At 50.2% G+C, this 21,494-nt stretch overlaps 1 protein-coding gene across 8 annotated transcripts in view; it reads right to left on the bottom strand.

Moving 5' to 3' along the window:
- Positions 1-21,396, bottom strand: part of IKZF4 (IKAROS family zinc finger 4) — a 28,216-nt gene extending 6,820 nt beyond the window's left edge. The window contains exons 1-8 of one of the 8 annotated variants that reach the window (XM_041755950.1): positions 20,657-21,396; positions 11,427-11,474; positions 10,197-10,291; positions 7,951-8,100; positions 6,122-6,215; positions 4,744-4,848; positions 3,494-3,754; positions 2,196-2,363 (exon numbers count right to left, since the gene is read on the bottom strand). In XM_041755950.1, the coding sequence (XP_041611884.1) occupies positions 2,196-2,363; positions 3,494-3,754; positions 4,744-4,848; positions 6,122-6,215; positions 7,951-8,037 (715 nt within the window). In that variant the 5' untranslated portion in view covers positions 8,038-8,100; positions 10,197-10,291; positions 11,427-11,474; positions 20,657-21,396. Of the gene's footprint in view, positions 1-2,195; positions 2,364-3,493; positions 3,755-4,743; positions 4,849-5,067; positions 5,274-6,121; positions 7,921-7,950; positions 8,219-10,196; positions 10,292-11,426; positions 11,478-20,656 lie in introns of those variants that run through there. The other 7 variants (XM_041755949.1, XM_041755952.1, XM_041755954.1 and 4 more) reach the window with 7 other exon arrangements.
- Positions 21,397-21,494: the final 98 nt, after the last annotated feature.

A 21,494-nucleotide genomic window follows, 5' to 3' on the forward strand; every position in this document is an offset into this window, starting at 1 on the left:
AGAGGAGAGAGCAAAGTGAGAGAACAAGGTACTGTGTATCTTATTTTATGTATACTGCTACTATTGAGCATGGAGACAGGAGAAAGTGTCTCCAGGAGGTTGGCAATGACTACCCCTCTGCCGCCTGTACATAGACACCTAAACTGGGCCTTGGTTCGACCTACGCCATTTTTTAAAAATTTTTATTTATTTATGATAGTCACACACAGAGAGAGAGAGAGAGAGGCAGAGACACAGGCAGAGGGAGAAGCAGGCTCCATGCACCGGGAGCCCGACATGGGATTCGATCCCGGGTCTCCAGGATCGCGCCCTGGGCCAAAGGCAGGTGCCAAACCGCTGCGCCACCCAGGGATCCCTGACCTACGCCATTTTGATCTTGCTCTGTAAACCCTCGTACTTGGAGGATGAGGGGAATGCCATGGTCCCTATCCACCCAAGACTTTTGGGGAAATGGTTTAACATCTTGGAGAGAAGCCCCTTTTTTCTTATAGTGTATGTTCTATGCAAAGCATCTCAAGAGATGGGACCCAGTGTTGTGCCTGTGTCTAATTCTGTCCCTAATAATCTTCTGTAGAACAACATCCAAAATCTACCCCTTGGCCTTGGTGGTTCAATTCTAGGGACCAAGCCATCCCGGTTCCAAACCAGCAGGGGGAGCCGGCCCTTTCCTGAGAAAAATGAGTATGATTCTTGGGCACAGAACCTTGCTAGGGGTCCAGGAGGGCTGCAGAATAGCTCTGTGACGAGCAAATCTTTTTATTTTTTTTTCCTTTCTTCCTCAGAGCTTCGGTTTCCTTGTCAGCAAAATGAGGATAACACCATCTACCTCAGAATTGCTATGAGGATCACACAAGGAGAAGCGAAATGCTTTGTAGATCATAAAGCCTGAATCGACGATGATCTTTCTCTTTTTTTCTCACCCAGCTCCAAGGTGAGAGAACCTAGAACAAGGTAGGTGGCTGGAAAAAGTGTGGGGAGGTGACTGTTCTGTTCCTTTAAATCTCAGCCCAAGAGAGTTTAGGAAAAGAGAAAAATAGCAAGGAAAATTGCCAAGGACAGATCCTACTAATTTTTTCCCCTCTGCCCTTCTTCCTGCCTTTTCCCAATCTTGAGCTCCTCCTTCCAGCCAGCTTGACTCTTGGCCTCTTCTCAAGGACAAGCAAAAGCTTAAAACTTAGTACGATGCTTCAAAAATGCTATCGGTCCAGCTGATTCAGACCGATGCTGACTCAAACAGTCTTGGCTGAGGCTATGAAAACTGGGTAGTCCAGTCCCCTGGCATGGATTCAAACACTAACCTCCAGACACCTTCGCGACTTGTTCTTGCCTCTGGAAAGGTGACAACCTCTTGGGATGGGGAAGAGAGGCTTTTCCTGGGCTTCTTCTCTTCCTTTGGAGTTTGGAGGCCCGTGGATGTTTTTAGGAACCAGTAGGAAGTAAAGGAGGACAGACAGTGGTGGTCCAAGACCTCTGGTATTGGTATTGTGGAGGGAGGGGATGGTGGTGATGGGCATGGGACCTCAAGCACATGGGAGTTTGAGGAAGGGTTTTCCTGGTGCTCAGAAGTATGGGGGGGATGGGGCAAGGATGGTTCTGGCATTAGCATGAACTTTAAAAAACAAAGGGCAGATGACTGTTAAGAGCCAAGAATGTCACAGTCACCCATGCTCCTTTTGCTCCAAATCACAGAGTGTGGCAGATGTAAAATATTTCATCAAAGAGTCCCCCAAGGGCAGCCCCGGTGGCTCAGCAGTTTAGTGCCGCCTTCAGCCCGGGCATGATCTTGGAGTCCTGGGATCGAGTCCCACATCGGGCTCCCTGCATGGAGCCTGCTTCTCCCTCTGCCTGTGTCTCTGCCTCTCTCTGTGTGTCTCTCATGAATAAATACAATCTAAAAAAAAAAAAAAAAAGAGGGGATCCCTGGGTGGCTCAGCAGTTTAGCGCCCACCTTAGGCCCAGGGCATGATCCTGGAGTCCCATGTCAGGCTCCCTGCATGGAGCCTGCTTCTTCCTCTGCCTGTGTCTCTGCCTCTCTACCTGTGTGTCTCATGAATAAATAAAATCTTTTAAAAGAGGAGAGAGAGAGAGAGAGAGAGAGAGAGAGAGAGAGAGAGAGAGAGAGAGAAGTCACTGAGCTCTATCTCCCAGGTATACTGAAGTCCCACTCCTCGTTTCCCGCCAAACAAGTCACTGACCCGAGTGTGTACGGAGGTGGCCCGTGAGGGCGTCACGCCGGCGGCAAGCATAGTTACAGAAGGGACATTTGAAAGGCTTCTCCCCAGAGTGTAGCTTGATGTGGCGCAGCAGGTTCCCCTTCTGGGTGAAGGAAGCACCACACTGGTTGCAGTGGAAGGGCCTCTCACCTGCAAGAGAAAGAAGAGATCTCTGAGGACCGGGTGTGAGGAATTTTGAAGGTTCAACCTCTTCTCTCACCCTCGGCCCCACCCTGCCTGAGTGAAGGCGCTCAGAGCAATTTCTAAGAGGCAGAGCTGTGGTATCCACACAAAACTCCTGCTTTCTAAAGATCCTTTGGGAGCAGTCTTACCCTGGGAAGGTGTGGGTCAGGGACAAATGGCAGGGCAAAGGGCACCAGGCCTGGAACTCTGGGCCAAAAGACCATTAACCCCAAATGGAGCCCTATAAGACCCACTCTACCCCAGGAGCCCAAAGCCTGAGAAAGCAGAGAAGAGGCTTTTGTTTTCCTTTATTTGTTTTTGTTTATTTTTTGTTTGCTTAAATCTTGAAACCCTGAGGGCCCAACTAATACCCTGGAGTCCTGTCCCTGTTAGACTCTAGGACCCTTCCTGAAGCTACGCCATCCTCTCCCTCACCTCCTTCTCCCACCGAGAAAGGTACTGGTTTTACTTTTTAACGACAGCTGATGAAAGCACCAGAGAAGTACGCGTGTTGAGGGAAGCCAAATGCCATCTCCTCCTTTTTTCCATCAGCTGGAAAATGTGCTGGGAGAGACCCTTCCTTTTCTTTTTCTTTTTTCTTTTATTTTTTATTTTTTTATTAAAAAAAATTTTTTTAAAAAAATTTATGTATGATAGTCACAGAGAGAGCGAGAGAGAGAGGCAGAGACACAGGCAGACGGAGAAGCAGGCTCCATGCACCGGGAGCCCGACGTGGGATTCGATCCCGGGTCTCCAGGATCGTGCCCTGGGCCAAAGGCAGGCGCTAAACCACTGCGCCACCCAGGGATCCCTATTTTTTAATTTTTTTAATGATAGTCACAGAGAGAGAGAGAGAGAGAGGGCAGAGACACAGGCAGAGGGAGAAGCAGGCTCCATGCACCGGGAGCCCAACGTGGGATTCGATCCCGTGTCTCCAGGATCGCGCCCTGGGCCAAAGGTAGGCGCCAAACCGCTGCGCCACCCTGGGATCCCGACCCTTCCTTTTCTGAGGCTACCCCACTGCAGGCATGGCCTCCTGCGCCTCTGCCTTTCCGGCCCATCCTGGGAGCTCCTCTGGGGCCCCCTGGCCTACTCACCTGTGTGGCTGCGCTTATGCACCATGAGTACATTGGGTCCGATACAGACCATGCCGCAGACATCACACTTGAGCTTGCCATTGGGCAGCCGGATGCCCCCGGGGGAGTGAGGCTCTGGCCCACTTCCATCACAGTAGCCCAGGGGTTCTGACAACGAGTCTTCCACGATCACACTGTCATCCTTTTCTAGGAGCCGCTCATCTGGCCCCAGCAGTCTGCTTGACTCCTCATCGCTGTACATCTCCACCTTGATGGAGTTGGCTGGAGGGTGGGACGGTGTTTAGGACAGAAACAGGCAAAGGGGGAACCTGCCCGCAAACCAGAATGGTACTCCTGATGTGTAGAAGGCTTTCTCCCAGCCCTGAGACACGCAGGCTTTAAAAGAGGCCAATGACCTAAGTATCCTGGGTGGTGATTTGGTAGTCCCGCCGGGACCTGAAACAACCTTTTCCTCCTATCCCACCACCCAGACGAACAGACTCAGAGAAAAAAGCTGGGGTACATGGGATGTCTTCTGTCCCACTGGGGAGAGGAGGAAGCCAAGGGGAACCCTTTTCTCCACTCTCTTGTCATTAAGAAAGATGTCTGGCTGGGCCCTGGGCAGGAAGCCAGCAAGTCACAGTGGCGGGAAAATGGTCCTAGGAAGACCAAATAGATGGCAGGCTAAGGAGAGAGCAAAACTGGAAGACAGACATGGCTCGTGTTATCCTCCCCTCCCCATAAGACTGAACCCCTCTGTTCCCCTCCATGAAGATCTGGAGAGGGGGGTATGAAGGAGGGAGGAGCCACTGAGGAGAAAGCTTTGGCTCTTGCTCTGACCTACATTCCTGGCTATTCCAACCATTTAGAGAATGTCACAGATCTAGGGCCAGCGAGAAGAGGCAGGCATGGGGACCCTATCCAGGCAGGAGAATGGGGGCGGGTCACCAGGAGATCCCTCTTGTCTCTAGTTCCTATCTGACTCTAGTCATACTTATGGACTTGCTTCTCCAACTCCAGGGTTTCTCTTGGGAGCCTCTACCTTAATCCCACCCACGCCTCTTTCAATTCCACCGGAGTTGGGCAGCAACTGTCCCCTCTCCTTTCAGAAGGAAGACCTCAGCTGCTGAGCTCCTTACTGCTTTTCAGAGCTCTAAGCAGGAAACCAGAGGGAGGCAGCGATGGGGAAATGGCTGCCCATGGAGGGTGAGCTGGGGGCCAAACAGAAGCAGGGGCGCCTAGTGCAGGGCAGGGCAGGAGGCTGTACTTACCACTGAGTGAGCGGCTGGGAGAAGAGTGCTGGCTGTTGGGGGTGCTCACCGAGGGCCCCACTGGGGCCCCGAGGAACTCCTTCTCCAGAGATGAGTCCCCGCTACCTTGGAGGAGAGAACAAGGGGACAGGTGAAGCTGTGGCTGGGGCCTTTTACTGTCCACTGCCTCACCTCTTCAAAATTCTGTGATGCGTCACAAACATTCATCTGGCAGCCACGTACAAGGCAGCGTTGTGTGCTCGGCACCATACCTTGCGCCCTTGGCAGCCTGGGTGCCTGGTGCGGGCTTCTGCGAGCTCAGTGGCTGCGCCTTGCCCACCCTACCTTTATCTAGGCCTGAGGGGAAGAGCATCACTGCCTGACGTCCACAGGAAGCAGGGCTGGGGCTGGGCGGGCCAGGGCCGAGAGGAAAATGGGGGCCTCAGGAGGGAGGCGGTTCAGGACAGACGTTCTTCCCTACTGTTCGTCTGCGGAGCCCCCAACACCAGATTCAGGATCTGCAGGAAGGGCAGCTGGAATGGTCCCTGAATCTAATGATAATAATAGTAATCATAATGATAGCCGCCAACATTGATCAAGTCCTCACTTTGTGCCAGCCATGGTTCTATTCACTTTAGATGAATTATCGCATGTAACGTTCACAAAGACCCCGTGAAGCAGGTGCCAATACTATGTTAATTTTGCAGATGAGAAAACTGAGGCACAAAAGAGGTTGTGTTACTTGTCCAAAGTGACATAGCTGGTAGAGGTGGAACCAGGACAGATCAAAAACAGTAAGCACCCATGTCCTGGGCCACCACCTACACAGCCAGTTGGGAGTCACTGTTTTAACAGAGGAGCGTTGGGCCCACCAGACCTTCTGAAATCAGCACAAATTTGACTACTCTAGAAAGCCCCTTATCTGATATGAATTCCAATCACATATTTACTGCTTGGTGCTCCCTTGACAGTAAAATATTTATTCTCAATATATTTGTTAATGTGTTGACAGATTGCTTTGTAAAAAATGAGTTTTAAGAGTTTTTGTATGTACCTCTAAAAATTAGTTAACATACATGAATATATGAATCAGGTCTTAAAAATCCCTCCTCCCCATAGTCTTCTGCACAAATTTATAGGTGAAATATAACACATGTAGGTAAACACACACATAGACACAGACACATCACATATGTAGATACACATAAAGAGAACATACCCACAGGGATAAACACACCCATAGACTTCTACAGTATCTGCTAACATGAACATGCATGGATGTGTACACACAAGCCTAAATATGGAAAAGTGAAAGAAAGAGAGACACAAGCCCTAAAATTCATCCCTAAAGTCCACCTATAAGTACTTTACCCAGTTTCCCAGCTATGTACATACTTACTTTCACAAAATAAAGATTCCATTATAAAATGGTTGGAGTCTTGGGCCTGAGGCAAGAAATCCGGAACACACCCTCCTGAGGGATCCCTCTCCAGCTTTGGTCAGTGGGAAGAAAACAACCACTCAGGACTTTGGGACCATTTCCCATTCATATCCTCTTCTAAAAGTCCCATTTCCCCCATTCGTTCCCATCAAAGCCTGAGGAAATTTGTTCACTATCTATAGAAAATGCTTTATAAATCGACACTGTGTTTTCCCGACTGGGGCTCTTTAGATGAGCCATGGTTATCCAGAAAAGTTGCCCAAGTCAGAACCATATACATTTCATGAAGTAAGCATCTCAGAGTTGACGGCTGAGATGTGTAGACTCAGACCTCGTTTTAAAATATGTCTTTTAACCAGTTGGTAGTGTTTGCTATGGCGAAAGGGACTAAAAGGGGCATCTCTTCATTCCTTTTCAGGTGATAGTGCTGACTTGCCCTGAATCACTTGATGTCAGTGATGGGGGAAGAACTGGGCTCTGGGTCCTGGTGCTGAGTCCTTGACCCTAAAACAATGAGTGAACTTGCTGGAAATCCCAACCTACTAGGCTGAGACTGCCTCTTGGAGCCAGGGGCTTGATACACGGGGGCACGGGGAGAGGGGAGGAATATGCTTAGAGGGATATTTAGGGGCTTTAAGAGGAAAACATCCTTTGTGCATTTCCTTATAAGGCCTGGGAACAGGAGGAAGCACAGGTGCCTCCAGAGCCCCATCAGTAGTTTGAGAGGCTCTTTGATGCCATGGCCCTCCCTGGGGAAAATAGGCTCAAGTCTGCTTTTATGGGGCTAATACATAAAAATGAATCTGTTTCAGGGGCCAGAAAACCTTTATGGGGACCCAGGGATTTTGAGTTCTACTGAAGGGTGAAGGGGCCTAGAGTCGGATTTAGGAAGTTCAGCAGTTCCTCTGTCAGTTCCAGAAACCCCAGGGAGGGAACTTCAAAAGCCTGGGACTCCCAAGAAATCCCAGACTGTCAAAGCCAAGAATTAAGGCCACTCTCAGGTCTTGGAGAAATTTCCTTGGTCAAAATCATAGATTGGCTGAACCCCCAAAGGGTAAAGCCAAATCATGAGGTTGACATCAGAGGAACAGGGAGGTGGGTACGGGGCAGAAAGGCAGGAGGGAGAGAGAGAGGAAACAGGGCAATGTCCCACAGGCTCAATGTGTTGCACAGGCTGAGGAGACCGGCCCTCCACTCCTGCCACCCTTCCTCTATCCCTTCAAAGAGTGGCTGCCCCCAGGAAGGAGCCATGAGGTTCGAGGACCTCCACACTTCTCTGCTCGCGCCTAACTGCTTTCCCTGTCTTGACCATGGGCTCCAGGGGGGCAGGATGCTAACCTGCTGGCAGGAACAGTGGGTTCGAGCGGAGAAAGACGCCCATCCCCAGCTCTATTGTGGGGAAGCGGCCGAGGGCCCTCGGATCTCTGCTCCAGGCTGAGGCATCTGCCGCCGAGGCTCCCCTGTTCCTCCGCTCCAGCGCCCCTGCCCACCCAGGCCTGCCTCGCATGTCACCCCGGGCAGCTCTACGTCTGTCCCCAAGGCCTAATCAAGATGTCACCACGAGCTCCCACTGTCCAAGTCGCAGTCTTTGCTTAGCAACACCAAACACCCTTCCCGTCCTCCGCCAGTGTAAGGAGGAACGCCCCCTCCCCCGCCACACACACGCACACACACGCACACGCAGGCAGCCCCCATCCTCTCCCTGTCCCCGGCTCGGAGTTGTTGCTGAATCGCTCCCTACCCGGCGCCCCTTCCCCCGCCACCGGCCACCTCCTGCCTGAACTTACATTATCCTTCCCTCGCCGGTGAGACCCTGGGGTGCGAGCGCGGCCGCCGCCTTGGAAACGGCGAGGGAGCGCGGGTGGTGTGTGCATGTCTGCGGCTCGGTGGCAGGCAGGGGTGAGCCCAGCCACTCACCTTCCAGGAAGCGCGGATTCCTGGAAGTGAGGGGAACCGCCGTCATTTCGCAGGCAGCGGCACGGTGAGCAAGGGGCCCACGGCTGCAGCCAGCGGGGAGAGCTCAGCCCAGGGTGTGTGTGAGAGAGAGAGAGTGTGTGAGAGAGGGAGAGGGAGAGGGAGAGGGAGAGGGAGAGGGAGAGGGAGAGCGCGAGCGAGCGCACGCTTGGATGTGCTTGGGGAGGGGGCTGGAAAGAACGTGTGTGTGACTGTGTGAGTGTGTGTGCGCGCGTGGTGGGGGGAGGCGAGGCTACAGCATCCCCTTCCCAAGCCGGTAAAGGGGTGGGGGTGGGGGGTGTGCACCGGGAGGGGGAGGCAGTTGCCCTCGTGCCCAGCAGACAAAGAGGAACTGCACAACAAATGCCTGAGAGAGGCAAGAGTGTGTGGAAGAGAGAGAGAGAGAGATGGATGGGCCCTCGAGGTGGGAGGGAGGGAGGGGGGCCCCCAGGGAAGGCCCAATCCTCTGCCAGCTGGGGAAGCCAAGGCCCCAGAGGTCACGGGGCCCAGGACACGGGGCAGCTTCAAGGCTCTCCGGCCGGCAGAGAGCCCCTCCCCCTCTAAACTCGGGCCCGCGCACTCCCTCCGCCCCGCTCCTCCCGGAGGGAGGTCGCTCTCCAGATCTGGGGTCTGGCCGCCCCTCCTTCCCAGCAGCCGGGACACCAGGCAGTCTGCTCTCAGGCTAGCGTCGTGGCTCGGTGGCCCCGAGGCTTTGCAGATCCCGGGCAAAATCTCGGTCCAGCCTCCCCACCTCCGTTCCCCTCCCCTCCTGTGCCCCTGGGGCCGGCGGCCGCAGACAGCGCTGATGAATCCGCCTTCGATTGAGACAAGGCCTCTACTCCCTTCTCTTCCAGAGGAGCTGCTCACTGACGTGCTGACCTACTTTGGAGACTAGATTTTCTGATTCCAAGAATTTGGGGGTAGGAGGGGCCGTGAAACTTTGGGCTGCCTACCCCTGGATCCCTTTCTAAGGTTTCCTTAAACATTTCACAGTCCCAGAAAACTTGTGACAAGCCTTGTTCAGTCAGTCAATTAATTGCTTGAGCTGGGTTTGAGCAACTCAGTTTCCCTTGAAAGATAGGGATGGGAGGTAGGGAGAGAACCTGTGTGGGAAGTTAGTGGACTCCTCCTTCTCGTTCCTCTCTCAAGACCCCAGGAGGAAGAGACCCTCACCTTTAGAGAGAGACAAGGGGGAGAAGATGGATTTTCTGAATTGGGTTCCATGAGGTGGGAAAATCTCTTTGAAGAACAGGAGAACATACCCCCTTCATCAGGTGGCCAGGTGAGGGAAGGCCACCTGGTGTGGAGACAGAAGCGCTGTGATGACCTTGAAGAGCCGCAGTGGGCTCCAGGACAGATGTGCACAACGGCCTTGGCCTTGGCCTTGGCCTTGCCCGCTGCTTGCTTGCTGGCCCAGCAGAGATGGGTCAGTGACAGGCTCTCAGGCGACCTCATGGGGACCGTCTCAAACATGCCCAGTACTGCAGGGGCTGCTTTTCACAACGGATGTTAGCCCTCCCTCTTCCAGTTCCCTAAGGTAGTTGCTGGCAGCTAGAATCCTCAAAACACAGGTGAGGGGGTTCTGGCCTCTACTTTCATTCAAAAACCATCCTGTGCAGAGGCTTCTCTTATCTGGGAAATGTCAACCTGCTGAAAGCAGGGAAAATTCGGTTTCATAGCACCGTGAAGCAAACCCCCTAAGAGGTTCTCCTCTAATCAACATTATCCAGAGACTGAGCTCCATGGGATATCCCCGCCAGCCACTTTCCCAGCTTTTAATTTACCTGCGTTAGGGCAGGGACTGTTTTTTATTCCTTTAAGTGTTCCCCAGCAATAAAACAGGGTCTTGAGTGTGGTTGTTGCTCAGCAGTGGTTTTCTGGGTAGGCTTAAACTGAGCAGGAGATAGGACTGGCTGGTTCCTCAGAAGGGCCAGGACTTTAGTTCCAATAAATCTTTTTCAATTAAATCAGTCCACTTGATCCCTGTCACTCTCCAGCACGTGGCAGGTATCAAATGCATTTTCCCGGTCCAACTCCTTCCCTCCTTACATGAGAAAGGGGGTCAGAGTCAATGTCTTACCTTACACTACTCAGGTGTTGCCAATGACTCTTATGTGTGTGTCTGACCCATCTTGCTATCATCCTTTGAACGTGCCCATAATTCCATTGGTCCCACTTCAGGGTAAAAAAAAAAAAAAAAAAAAAAAAAAAAAGCTATAGGTCATTTCTACAACGGTGCTTAGATTTCTGATGGGCACACTCATCATATTGAAACCCAATTCTGGCTTCCCTCACCTTTCATAATCATCTCCTGCCCTGACATTCTAATGGTCCAAAAAATGATTCCTTCTGTCTTGGAGATAGACTTTGTCTTAGGCCTTTCTCTACACCCTCAGAGAGGGAGCCAGAAAAAGTTCCTCATTTCTTTTCACCTTGTTAAACTCTGAGAAGATCCTGATTAGTTTCATATCTCTAAAGGCCATTCATACTATGAGCAGCATGATCTCTTCTGCCTCAGTAAGAGTATTTGGCAGGTTTGAAAAGCCACGGCATGTTATAACCATGGAAAAGGACTGGGAGAAATGGGAACTGGGCTCTATATCTCTCTTTCAAAGGCTCTGTGTTGTTGGCCCACTGTCTGAATTCAGCCCATAGACAAGTTTGGCCTGCTACATGGAACATTTTTTACAATATTGAGTCATTACTCTAAAATGGAGACATTTCACATAAAATCTGGATTCCTGAATTCTCTTGAAAAATTGGAAGTTTGGGCCACACTGGATACACATTCTGGCATGGCAATGACTGTTGGACACCAAGAAGGAATGTGTTCTCCAATACATGACTGTCCCCCATTCTCTTTTGCTCACTATCCGAACCTGTTTACTCATTTATATACCCACCTGGCTCCTCCAGGCCTTTGAGGTTGGAAACCCTGCTCCACTCTCTACCTGGCTGGGATGGAATATCATGTTTGGCCGGCGTCCTCAGAGTTCTCCACAGGAAACCACATCTTCCTTCTATCTCTTTGCTTTAAATCATTCCCCTCCAATCTCCACTTGTGTTCCTCTCCTATTCCCTTCCCCTTACCTTCTTCCCCCAAGAAGTCTGGGAAGAGAATCACTATTTAGGGAATGCAAAATGACCCAAACAGATGCTCACTATCAAGCACTAGCACTACCAAGTGTGAGTGGCAGCTCTGTGGCTGGGGCACCCAAGGTCCTGTGCTAGGCTGAAGGCTCTCCACTCTGCTCCACAGGCAAGTGGGTGCTCCCAGCCCCTTACAAACAGAACGCACAAGAGGGCATACCAGATATATAGGAGCGGCCATTGCAGTCTTCTATGTCCATCTTAGAGTCTGCTGAAAGAGAAAAATAGCTGCTATTAGAACCCATATCTGGGAAAGGAGGAGGTTTCTCCCTGACATTCTGGAATTAGCAAGTTTGCTCCAACCCTATCCTACAGAAGAAAAACCTCCTGCTTTGTCCTGATGAGAAAGACAATGTACTCCAACTTACAAACCCCAGGGTCTCCTCCCAACCCACAATTTCTGCGGGCTTCCCCAGCCTCTGGAGTGGAAACACTGTCTTACTCTAGAGTGGTCCCAGTTGTGTTGTTTTGAGAGGAGACCCTCCTCCTGTAGGTGGAGCTGATGCAGTGGGAAAGGAGACAGGTTATAGCCCAGCCTTCTGGAGGCAAAGAAACCAGCCCCACAGAAGCCCTAGGCCTTGTTAAGGATGGGGTAGTTATAAGAGGAAGAAGCGGGATTCTGTCTCAAGGGATTCTTTTCCAGGTATGTAGGGGAGGGAGGGGACAGGAAAGTAGAAGATGGGGAGCAGCCCACCCCAGGTTCTGTGAGGAGTCCTCTACTGAGACTATAATAAACAAATTAAACCTTTAGGTGGCTTCTCCCCACATTCTTGTCAATTACTTTACTATTTTTATTTTTTTAAAGGTGGAAGCCTGAATTTAAAAATGCAGGTTAGTCTATTTAAGAGAAGCGAGCAGTAATTGGCAGTAGAGTATTAAACAAATCAAGAACTGAGAACAATTAAAAGTGATAATTTGTTCCAATGAATTATCTCCTTAGGAGCCTGTGGGAGGAGGAAAAAAAAAATCTTGTTGGTGGAAATTTACATACCTCCAAAATTGATTTCAACAGTCATCGAATGAAAAATAAATACTATAGGGGCAGATCTGGGGGGCATAAGAGTGGGGCAAGGGGAAGAAGCTGAGCTGTCACCAGGATTTCTGATCTCTTTGAAGGATCTCTCTGAGGCAGATGGATGAAAATTTGATTTGCTTGTAATACCACACTGTGAGAGGCAAGGGTGGGGGATTTTGGAGGATGCACAGGGGGAAAGTATCTATTACCCTGTTTCCCCCTCCCCCAGGTCATTCTTGAAGACATCATACTCTTCTGAAAAGTCTCAAAAGAAAGCCTGAAACATGGGCTTTCCTTCAATTCACAAAGCAGCTGTGCTTTCATTAGAGTCCTAGTCTCACCCAGGAAGCCTGAATGTGGAAGAAAAAAATTACCTAAATTTATTTTCAACTCTTCACATTCTCCCTGGCATTGGACTGAGCTTTGGGATCAGACTGCTAGACCAAGCCACAATAATAAGTGGTTCCTTGAAGGTTCCCTTAGGGGTAATGATTAGAAGAGCCCAAGTCCACAGTGGTTAGCAAACTCATACCCTCTGGAACTAGCCATAGAACTTGTGGTGGGCAGAGATTCAAAGAATGAGGAAGGGCGGTCTGGTACTCATGGGGCCCCTTTCATTTCCGAATCATTAGCTCCATAATTGCCCTTCGGGATTTTTCAAAACTGCAAAGCTAAGATGTCACATGTGACTTCCCTTCACACACACACGCAGAAGAAGCAAGAGTGAGCAAGATTTCCTCCCTTTTCTGCTTGGAGAAACTGAGGCTCAGAGCAGTTAAATGACTTGTCTCAGGGCTCATGGTAAGACTGGAACAGGAAAAAGAACACAGGCCTTCTGCCACTCTGAGTTGTGCTCTTCCCATTAAACCATCTTTCTTCTTTTCAAAAGCCAGAATACTCAAGGCCTTCATGGATCTTCTTGCTTTTCCCTGGTTCTTTTTTTTTTTTTTTTTTTTTTTTGCTTTTCCCTGGTTCTAACATCAATTAAGGCATCTTTTTCTTTGGTGTGACCCCTGTGGGAATGGGATCTGTTACTTAAAAAGAAGAACAAGTTGAGCAGGCTCTACAGGGAGAAATATGCTAATGTAATGTGTGTGTGTGAGAGAGAAAGAGAACACGAAGGAACCAGGGGCTAGATAAGCACTAGGTAGGCAGAACAGTTGAAGCATAGCATTCAGCTAGCACTGGCTCAGAAAGTGCATCTCATTCTTGGACACCCGCCCAAATGGTCCCAAAACAATTTCCAGAAGGGTCTGAAGGAGTTGTTTTCTGAGTTGGACTTTGTTCCTAGCAGTAAACTGAGCTCTTCTGCTTCTTAATTGCTCTTAACAGGTGCTCCATGACACATCTTGGGCAAAATCAGTGTTTGGCTGCCTCTAACACATCCACATGCCAAGTTGGTAACCCTGGAAGTGAGAGGGGATGGAGATTCTGCTGTTCCCAATCCTATGTATTCTGAGAGCCAGGAGCAAATCAGTAGACGCAGTTCACTGTTTGTTCAAGTCTCTAGGCAGCACATCCCTCCCAACCTTCCCACTCCCCGCCCCTCAAAGCACCTCCTCCCCTGCCTGGCCAGGCAGGCAGATCTTAGTGTCTCCTTAGAGGAACTGGGTCAAATTAGGCACTGCCAATTGGAGACATACCGCAGGGGGAGGAGGTATAAAAAGAGAGAAGTTAGTTACACAAGACAGGTTTGGCTCAAAGATCTTGGAAAGAAATCGGCTTTATAGCAACATAGGCGTCATTCAGTGATGGAGGTAGGCACATATGTACTGTAAATTCAGTTCAGTGAGCTGAATACAAAGCAACTAGAAATAGCTAGTCTCCCATTTCGAAAGGAAGTGTCTCTGAGGAGGGAGGAAAGGTTGGTCATTGTAACCTCCAGAGACAAAGGTTTTCTTCCCTGTTCTTTTGAATCCACTTGGCACTGTAACAAGAGTCCTCTATGGCCCTGGCTCTCTCCCATCAACACAATATCGCATTTGAACAGCAATGGGCAGGAATGGACATTCCTTCTAGACAGAAGATTTCCCACCACACTTCCTGACAAGCAACAAGTCACCAGCAATCCAAGGTCTGACTTCGAAGGGCTACCACCCCAACGTCCCATCTCCTCAAAAATATCCCCACAGCTTTCACTATTAGGTGACAAAAATGTCAGAAAGTCAAGTTGTCTCTATGTAGTGGCTCTGAAAGCCTGAAATAAGATGGACATCACAAGTATTTAAGGCTCTTCAAATCCTCTAAAGAATCCTGTTTGATCCAGTGACACTCCAAAATTGGAATTTAAAATACACTCCATGTGGTCTAGTGGGTAGAAAGGTAGTGAGGAGGACATTGTTGGGAAAGAGAGTGGAGGTGGAGAGAGTGGCAAGGATCTGTCCCATCTTTTTCGTTGTTGTTTTCCAACTGCAGCAAGGAGAAGCAGAGTTTTTTTGTTTTTGTTTTTTAATCTTGTTTTCCTTAGGACCTGGGACCTGAAGTGGAGTACGGTGATTATTAAGACAGAACTTTCGGGGATCCCTGGGTGGCACAGCGGTTTGGCGCCTGCCTTTGGCCCAGGGCGCGTTCCTGGAGACCTGGGATCGAATCCCACGTCAGGCTCGCGGTGCATGGAGCCTGCTTCTCCCTCTGCCTATGTCTCTGCCTCTCTCTCTGTGTGTGTGTGTGACTATCATAAATAAATAAAAATTAAAAAAAAAAAAGACAGAAGTTTCGGGGGACGCCTGGGTGGCTCAGCGGTTTGGCACCTGCCTTTGGCCCAGGGTGTGATCCTGAAGACCCGAGATCGAGTCCCACATCAGGCTCCCTTGCATGGAGCCTGCTTCTCTCTTTCTCTGCCTGTGTCTCTGCCTCTCTCTGTGTGTCTCTCATGAATAAATAAAATTAAAAAAAAAAAAAGACAGAACTTTCGGGACGCCTGGGTGTCTCAGCGGTTGAGCGTTCGGCTCAGGGAATGATCCTGGGATCCAGGATCAAGTCCCACATCGGGCTCCTTACTGGGAGTCTGCTTCTTCCTCTGTCTCTGCCTCTCTCTCTGGGTCTTTCATGAATAAATAAAATCTTTTAAAAGAAAAAAACAAACAAAAAACCAGAACTTTCTACCTGGCTAGGGGTGAGCAGTTCTGGTACTACAAGTAAACCAAACCCATAACATCATCCCCACTTGTCTGTACCTTTATGAACTGAATCAAATCAATAAAAACGTCACTGGTCTCGTTCTGCTATCAGGGCTTTGCAGAATTAAGGAGGGGAAAGAGGTAAATGGTTCAGGGAAGAGGTGGACTGAGGCATTGTCTGTTGTCTGACCACATGCTCCTTTTCAGGAAACAGACCTTGACATCTAGCAGTCTACAGCTCTGAAATGATCTTTAGGGTCAACCTAGTGCCCTCTGAAGGAAACCCACCAACCTTTTCTCAGCTCATGTGTCTGTCTTTACAGTAGAAAGATCTGGCTCATTTTTTCACCAAGCTGTATGTAGATGGTGACCTTCTGTCTACATATAATGCAGATGAAGACAACTCGATTTCATTATCCAAGTGCTTGGGGAACAGTGCTGAGGGGATGAATTCCTCGGTCATCCTAGTAATGGCCAGTCTCTAAAATAAGAAGGGGTAGGAGCTGGAAACACAACACCTGGGAAATGGGAAAATATCACCTCATTGTCTCCTTTTAGATCTCAGATGGATGCATCTTTTCTCTTGTTCTTTGCGCTTCCCTGTCCTCCCCATGTACACTGCAGAAGAGAGACAAGGCTAAGGTTTACGGGTGGGAGGAGAAACAATCCTACTCCTCCCATGTCTCATTTTAGGACTCAAGCAACTAAGGAAAGGGCCAAACTAAACAGTTTAAATCACTAGGTGTGATGCCCATGAGATGATACTCTCTGGGCTTTTTGGAAATACCCTTGAGTGTTTGAGCCCTGTGTTTATAGAAAGTCACAGGTCACAAAGTCACTGCTATTCAGCTGTATGTTTGAGCAGGGGTGAGGAAAGTAGGGCAGCAGGGTTCAATTTGAACTTTATAATAATTAGTTTTCAAGCCAAAGATGTCCCTAAACAGTTAGCTCTGTCAAGTGAAGTCTGAAATTGGAAGTCTCAGTGAACTATTCTGACTGGGGTAGGGTAGCAAAAAGGGGGAAGAGACCGGAACAACTGCTTTTGGTGGCACTCCTGACCAGAGTCTCTAATGCATGCTGACTGAAAGGGCTCACTGCTGTTTGGGCTGGAAACATGTTTTGGGGCTCCTCTGCTAACAAAGAATCTTGCCCTGACAATCCAATTTAGTAAGCCTCTCTTCATGTGGAGCGCCTGGGGCAGGGATGTTGTAGGACCTGGGGGATCTTGGAGCCAGAAAGGAGCTGAGAGATGATCACCAATCTCTTGATTTTTAACAGAAGATATTATGCTGAGTCACCCATCTGGTTAGCGACAGAATTAAGACAAATAGAACCCAGGTTACCAGCATGATAGACAGCCTTTCCACTACAGTACATAGTTAAACCTTGCCACGGTGGGAAGGTTTGGGGTCACCATGCTTACCTTCTTTCTCGGGTGTTGAAACGTATAATTTTGGGGGGTGCATCTTAATGACTTACATCCTTGAACTAGAAACACAGGTTTATGGATGGAAGAAAAAAATAATCTTCTCTCTCTCATGTCTCTTTTTAGAGAGTCTGAGCCCAAGGAAAATGCCAACCTAGACACTTACTAGGTCACTTTAAGGTAGAAACAGGGTCCTTGGGGCAGCCCGGTGGTTCAGCGGTTTAGCACTGCCTTTAGCCCAGGGCCTGATCCTGGATACCCGGGATCGAGTCCCTCATCAGGCTCCCTGCATGGAGCCTGCTTCTCCCTCTGCCTGTGTCTCTGCCTCTCTCCCTCTCTCTCTGTGTGTCTCTCATGAATAAATAAATAAAATCTTTAAATAAAAAAGAGAAAGACTTTCTTTCAGGGTCCTTGACCCAAGGATTACACAAGCATATGTATTCCAGCAGAGACTATAAAGTTGATGCTGGGACGCCTGGATGGCTCAGAGGCTGAGCATCTGCCTTCTGCTCAGGTCCTGATCCGGGATCAGGGATCAAGTCCCATATCAGGCTCCTTATGAGGAGCCTGCTTTTCCTTCTGTCTCTGCGTCTCTCTCTCTCTAGTGTCTCTCATGAATAGATAAATAAAATCTTTAAAAACAATAAACAAACAAACAAACAAACAAATAAATAAATAAAGTTGATGCTATTCCCTCTGATGGGGTGGGAGAGGACAAGCCATTCACATCAAAACTATCCTTTCTGGGATCCCTGGGTGGCGCAGCGGTTTGGCGCCTGCCTTTGGCCCAGGGCGCGATCCTGGAGACCCGGGATCGAATCCCACATCGGGCTCCCGGTGCATGGAGCCTGCTTCTCCCTCTGCCTGTGTCTCTGCCTCTCTCTCTCTCTCTGTGACTATCATAAATAAATAAAGATTAAAAAAAAAAAAAAAAAAGGAAACCCAAACTAAGTTTAAAAAAAAAAAAAAACCCTATCCTTTCTTAGATGCTTTTTCAGATAAACCTTGAAACTGTCTGTTTCCAATACAGAATCCACAAATCTGAGAAGAGGAGGCAAATCAAACAGCTGGGAATTCAGAGTTTCCTTCGGGCAGGGTCAAGAGACCAACAAAAAGAGGGAGTCCTGCTTGTGGCATTGTCTACACCCACAGGGCTCCACACTCTTATTTGGTCCTATAGAGTAAAATGAGCCTAGAAATACCTGCCAACAGTAACTTCTCTTAATTTTTCCTTGATTATTTTGTGTGGATGTTGAGGGAAGAAAGATGGCCAGGTTATTTTTTTTTTAAGATTTTATTTATTTATTCATGAGAGACATGAGAGAGAGAGAGAGGGGCAGAGACACAGGCAGAGGGAGAAGCAGGCTCCCCACGGTGAGCCTGATTGATACAGGACTTGATCCCAGGACCCAGGGATCACCACCTGAGCTGAAGACAGATGCTCAACCATTGAGCCATCCAGGTGTTCCATAAATTACCTATTTCTTCTTTTTTTTTTTTTAAGATTTAATTTATTTATTCATGAGACACACACACAGAGAGAGAGAGAGAGAGAGAGGCAGAGACACAGGCAGACAGAGAAGCAGGCTCCCTGCATGGAGCCTGATGTGGGACTCGATCCCAGGTACCAGGATCACGCCCTGCGCCCCTGAGCCGAACCCGCTGAGCCACCTGGGCCGCCCAGGATGGCCAGTCTGGGAGAAAATAATTCCTTTGTGGATGTTAGTAGGAGGTAAAAGGTAGGATAATGTTCCTTCCACACTGGGAAGTACAAACTGCAGATTTAAATTAAGAGAAAATAAAGAAGAAATGTTCAGTTGCATTTTCACTGGAAAAAAGTCAGGACTTCTTTCTGAGCCAAGTTCCAAAATGTGCTTTACCCTTAACCTACTAAAAAGAAGGGGATTGCCCAGAAGCTACAACTGAACTAATGAACTGCACTCAATGGGCAACAAAGGCATCATATTTTGTGCTGGAGATCTCAGCATCTACGGAGTAGAGCAAGACAGGATTCTCAACCTGCCAAATTGAGGGCAGTTCCCAGCACCCTGGGAGCCACCCCAGAAGCTCCAGTGAGATCCATCCTGCTTCCCAATGGCAACACTATTTTCTTCTTTTAAGACTTTATTTTTATCTCATGAGCCACTCTTCTGACTATTCTCATGACCCAGGGAGCTGTTTGGTTTCTCTGGCTATAGGTCGTTGTAGGGAAGGCTGAAGTTCCCCCACACAACGCAAGATTCAGGGAGGTACCATGGACCCATGAGACAATGTGGGCTCCCCAGCGAGGCATTCTCACATATAAGAAGCTACGTTTTCCAAGATTGTTTGATTGGCCTTGTCCTGGTCTTGTCCTGGTCTTGTCCTCGGAATCTAAGTTATCTTTTTTTTTTTTTTTTTTTTTTAAGATTCTATTTTATTCATGAGAGAGAGAGAGAGAGGCAGAGACACAGGCAGAGGGAGAAGCGGGCTCCATACAGGGAGCCCGATGTGGGCTCCGATACCAGGTCTCCAGGATCACACGCTGGGCTGAAGGCAGGCGCCAAACCGCTGAGCCACCCAGGGATCCCCCAGAATCTGAGTTATCTTAAGTGGAAATATTGTGGGTCATTGGACACCTGTTTTTAACGCTTCCTAATAATACAAATATGTACCTTCACACAGGTAAAGTGAACAAGTAGCAGTAAGGGGAATATAACAGGCCTCAGTGGTCTGTTTGGCCATGATGATGGAAGGCCTAGAGCTGACATGTGAGCAAGTCAGGAACTGAGCAAGATCACCACTGATGCTTTGAGCCCTCAGGTGGGGTAGACTGGGACACAGGCGGAGCTCTGAAAGATGTCAGTGGGGGGATCTATAGAACCATAAGAGTCAAGACAGTAGACATTTTTGCTTATGAGAGAAGCGACTGAAGGGAAAGAAAGTGCACAAAACTTGACACAATGTGGTCGGTAATGCATCAGATCTTCCTGGAAGCAGAGTTAGAAAATTCTTACCTTGGAGAGAGAAATGGACCTTATTTCCTAAATATCTCATATCTAAAGATCTGTGTTCCATTACATTGCTAACTGCCTCCAGACAGGAAGGACCAATCACATAAGAATTCAAAAAGCATAGAGATCAAACATAAATTTCAAAAGTGAGAATCTACAACTGTAGCAGATAAAGCGTAAGAAAATAACTGGGGATGGGGCTACGCGAGGAGGTACATGGAGGCCTGTTTTACTTCCTAAGGGCTTCCCAAGTCTCTCTCCCTGGAGTTGCCAGCCCCGGGGCTTCCTCGGTTACACTTCTTTCTTAGGACTCCTCTGCATTGAGTCGCTTCCTTCCCAGGGAGGCACCTGCTTCTCGGGCTCCCTAGACTCCTCATCCTACAGGGTGTAGGGTGCCCTACACAGCACTTCCCACTTCCACTCTAAGTTTCCCTCTACCTCGGTGCTGCCATTCTGCTCACTGCCTCCCAGACGTCCCCACCTGGGCCCACGTCCTGCTCTCTAACCTGACCCTCCCGAGCCCCCCCCCCGTGGCCCAGACACCCCCGCCGAGCAGCCTGCGCACCTGCTCCCGGGCGTCCTCGGTCCTCTCCCTTGCCCTAGCCCCTGCCTTCTCAGGACCCCTGGCCTCCGTGACCCTCCCCTAAACCTTGAAGCCTCGCGCCGGCCTCCCCCCCGGCCGGGCCAGCTTCTCCCCGAGAGCCACGCAGACCGGGCGACCCCCGCTTCCCGCGCGCCCCCGTCTCCCCTCGCTTCACACCCAAGCCCCTCAGGCCCCGCCCCCGGCGGGCGAGGCCCCGCCCCCCGCGCCTCGTCCAAGCCCCGCCCCCCGCTCACCTGAGGCAGCTCCGCGCGCGCGCAGGCTAGGGGGGTGTGGGAGAGGGGACGGTGTCGGGGAGGAGGGGGGCGGGGCGGCGGGGGGCCCCCACTCTGGCCCGGGCGGCCCAGCGCGGGGGGAGCGGGGTCACTAAGGCGGCGGCAACCGGGCCGGGCCCGAGGCCCGCGCGCTCAGCGGCGGCGGCGGCTCCATCTCCATCAGCGGCTTCACCTGAGGAGGGACCAGCCCCCCCTCCGCCCCCCCCCGCCCAGCCGGCCCCCTCCCCCGAGCAACTTCCGGTCCCACTACCAGGCGACAGGCGGCGTGGCCGAACACCGAGCGTCCCCGAGCCGGGGAGACTGCCGGGGAAAAGGGAGACGAGCTAGGGGAGAGCAGCCGAGCGCCGAGAGCTCCAAGTCGGAGACGCGCGCTCGCCCGCGGAGGGGCGCTCGGTGGCTGCCCCTTGGCGGCGCCCCGGCACGGCTGTCCCTAGAGCCAAGGGTTGCCCCGCCCGTACTACGAGAATACTGGTTTTAACCTCTGAGCGATTCTCTGCCTCTCCTGCGAAGTGCAGGAAGGGGGAGGCGCAGGGAGGAGCTTCATAATGTCAATTTTTAAGACCGCTCTGGGAAGTCTTCTGGGGCCGGTCACCTGAGCAACGCTAACGGGCGCGGCCCGCGGCAGGGAGGGAAGTCCCACTTCTGCACGTCCCTGTACCTGCTTCCCTGCCCCGCTCCCTCCCCACCTTGCTCTGGATCATCTCACTACATATCCCAGGGCCAGTGCATCTCCCTCCCGCAGCCTAACACGCTCACACTCCAGCCTCCAGTCTCCAAAGTCATAATTTTTCTTTTTTTC

The sequence above is a fragment of the Vulpes lagopus genome, chromosome 5, assembly GCF_018345385.1.
Source record: "Vulpes lagopus strain Blue_001 chromosome 5, ASM1834538v1, whole genome shotgun sequence".
Lineage (NCBI taxonomy): Eukaryota > Metazoa > Chordata > Mammalia > Carnivora > Canidae > Vulpes > Vulpes lagopus.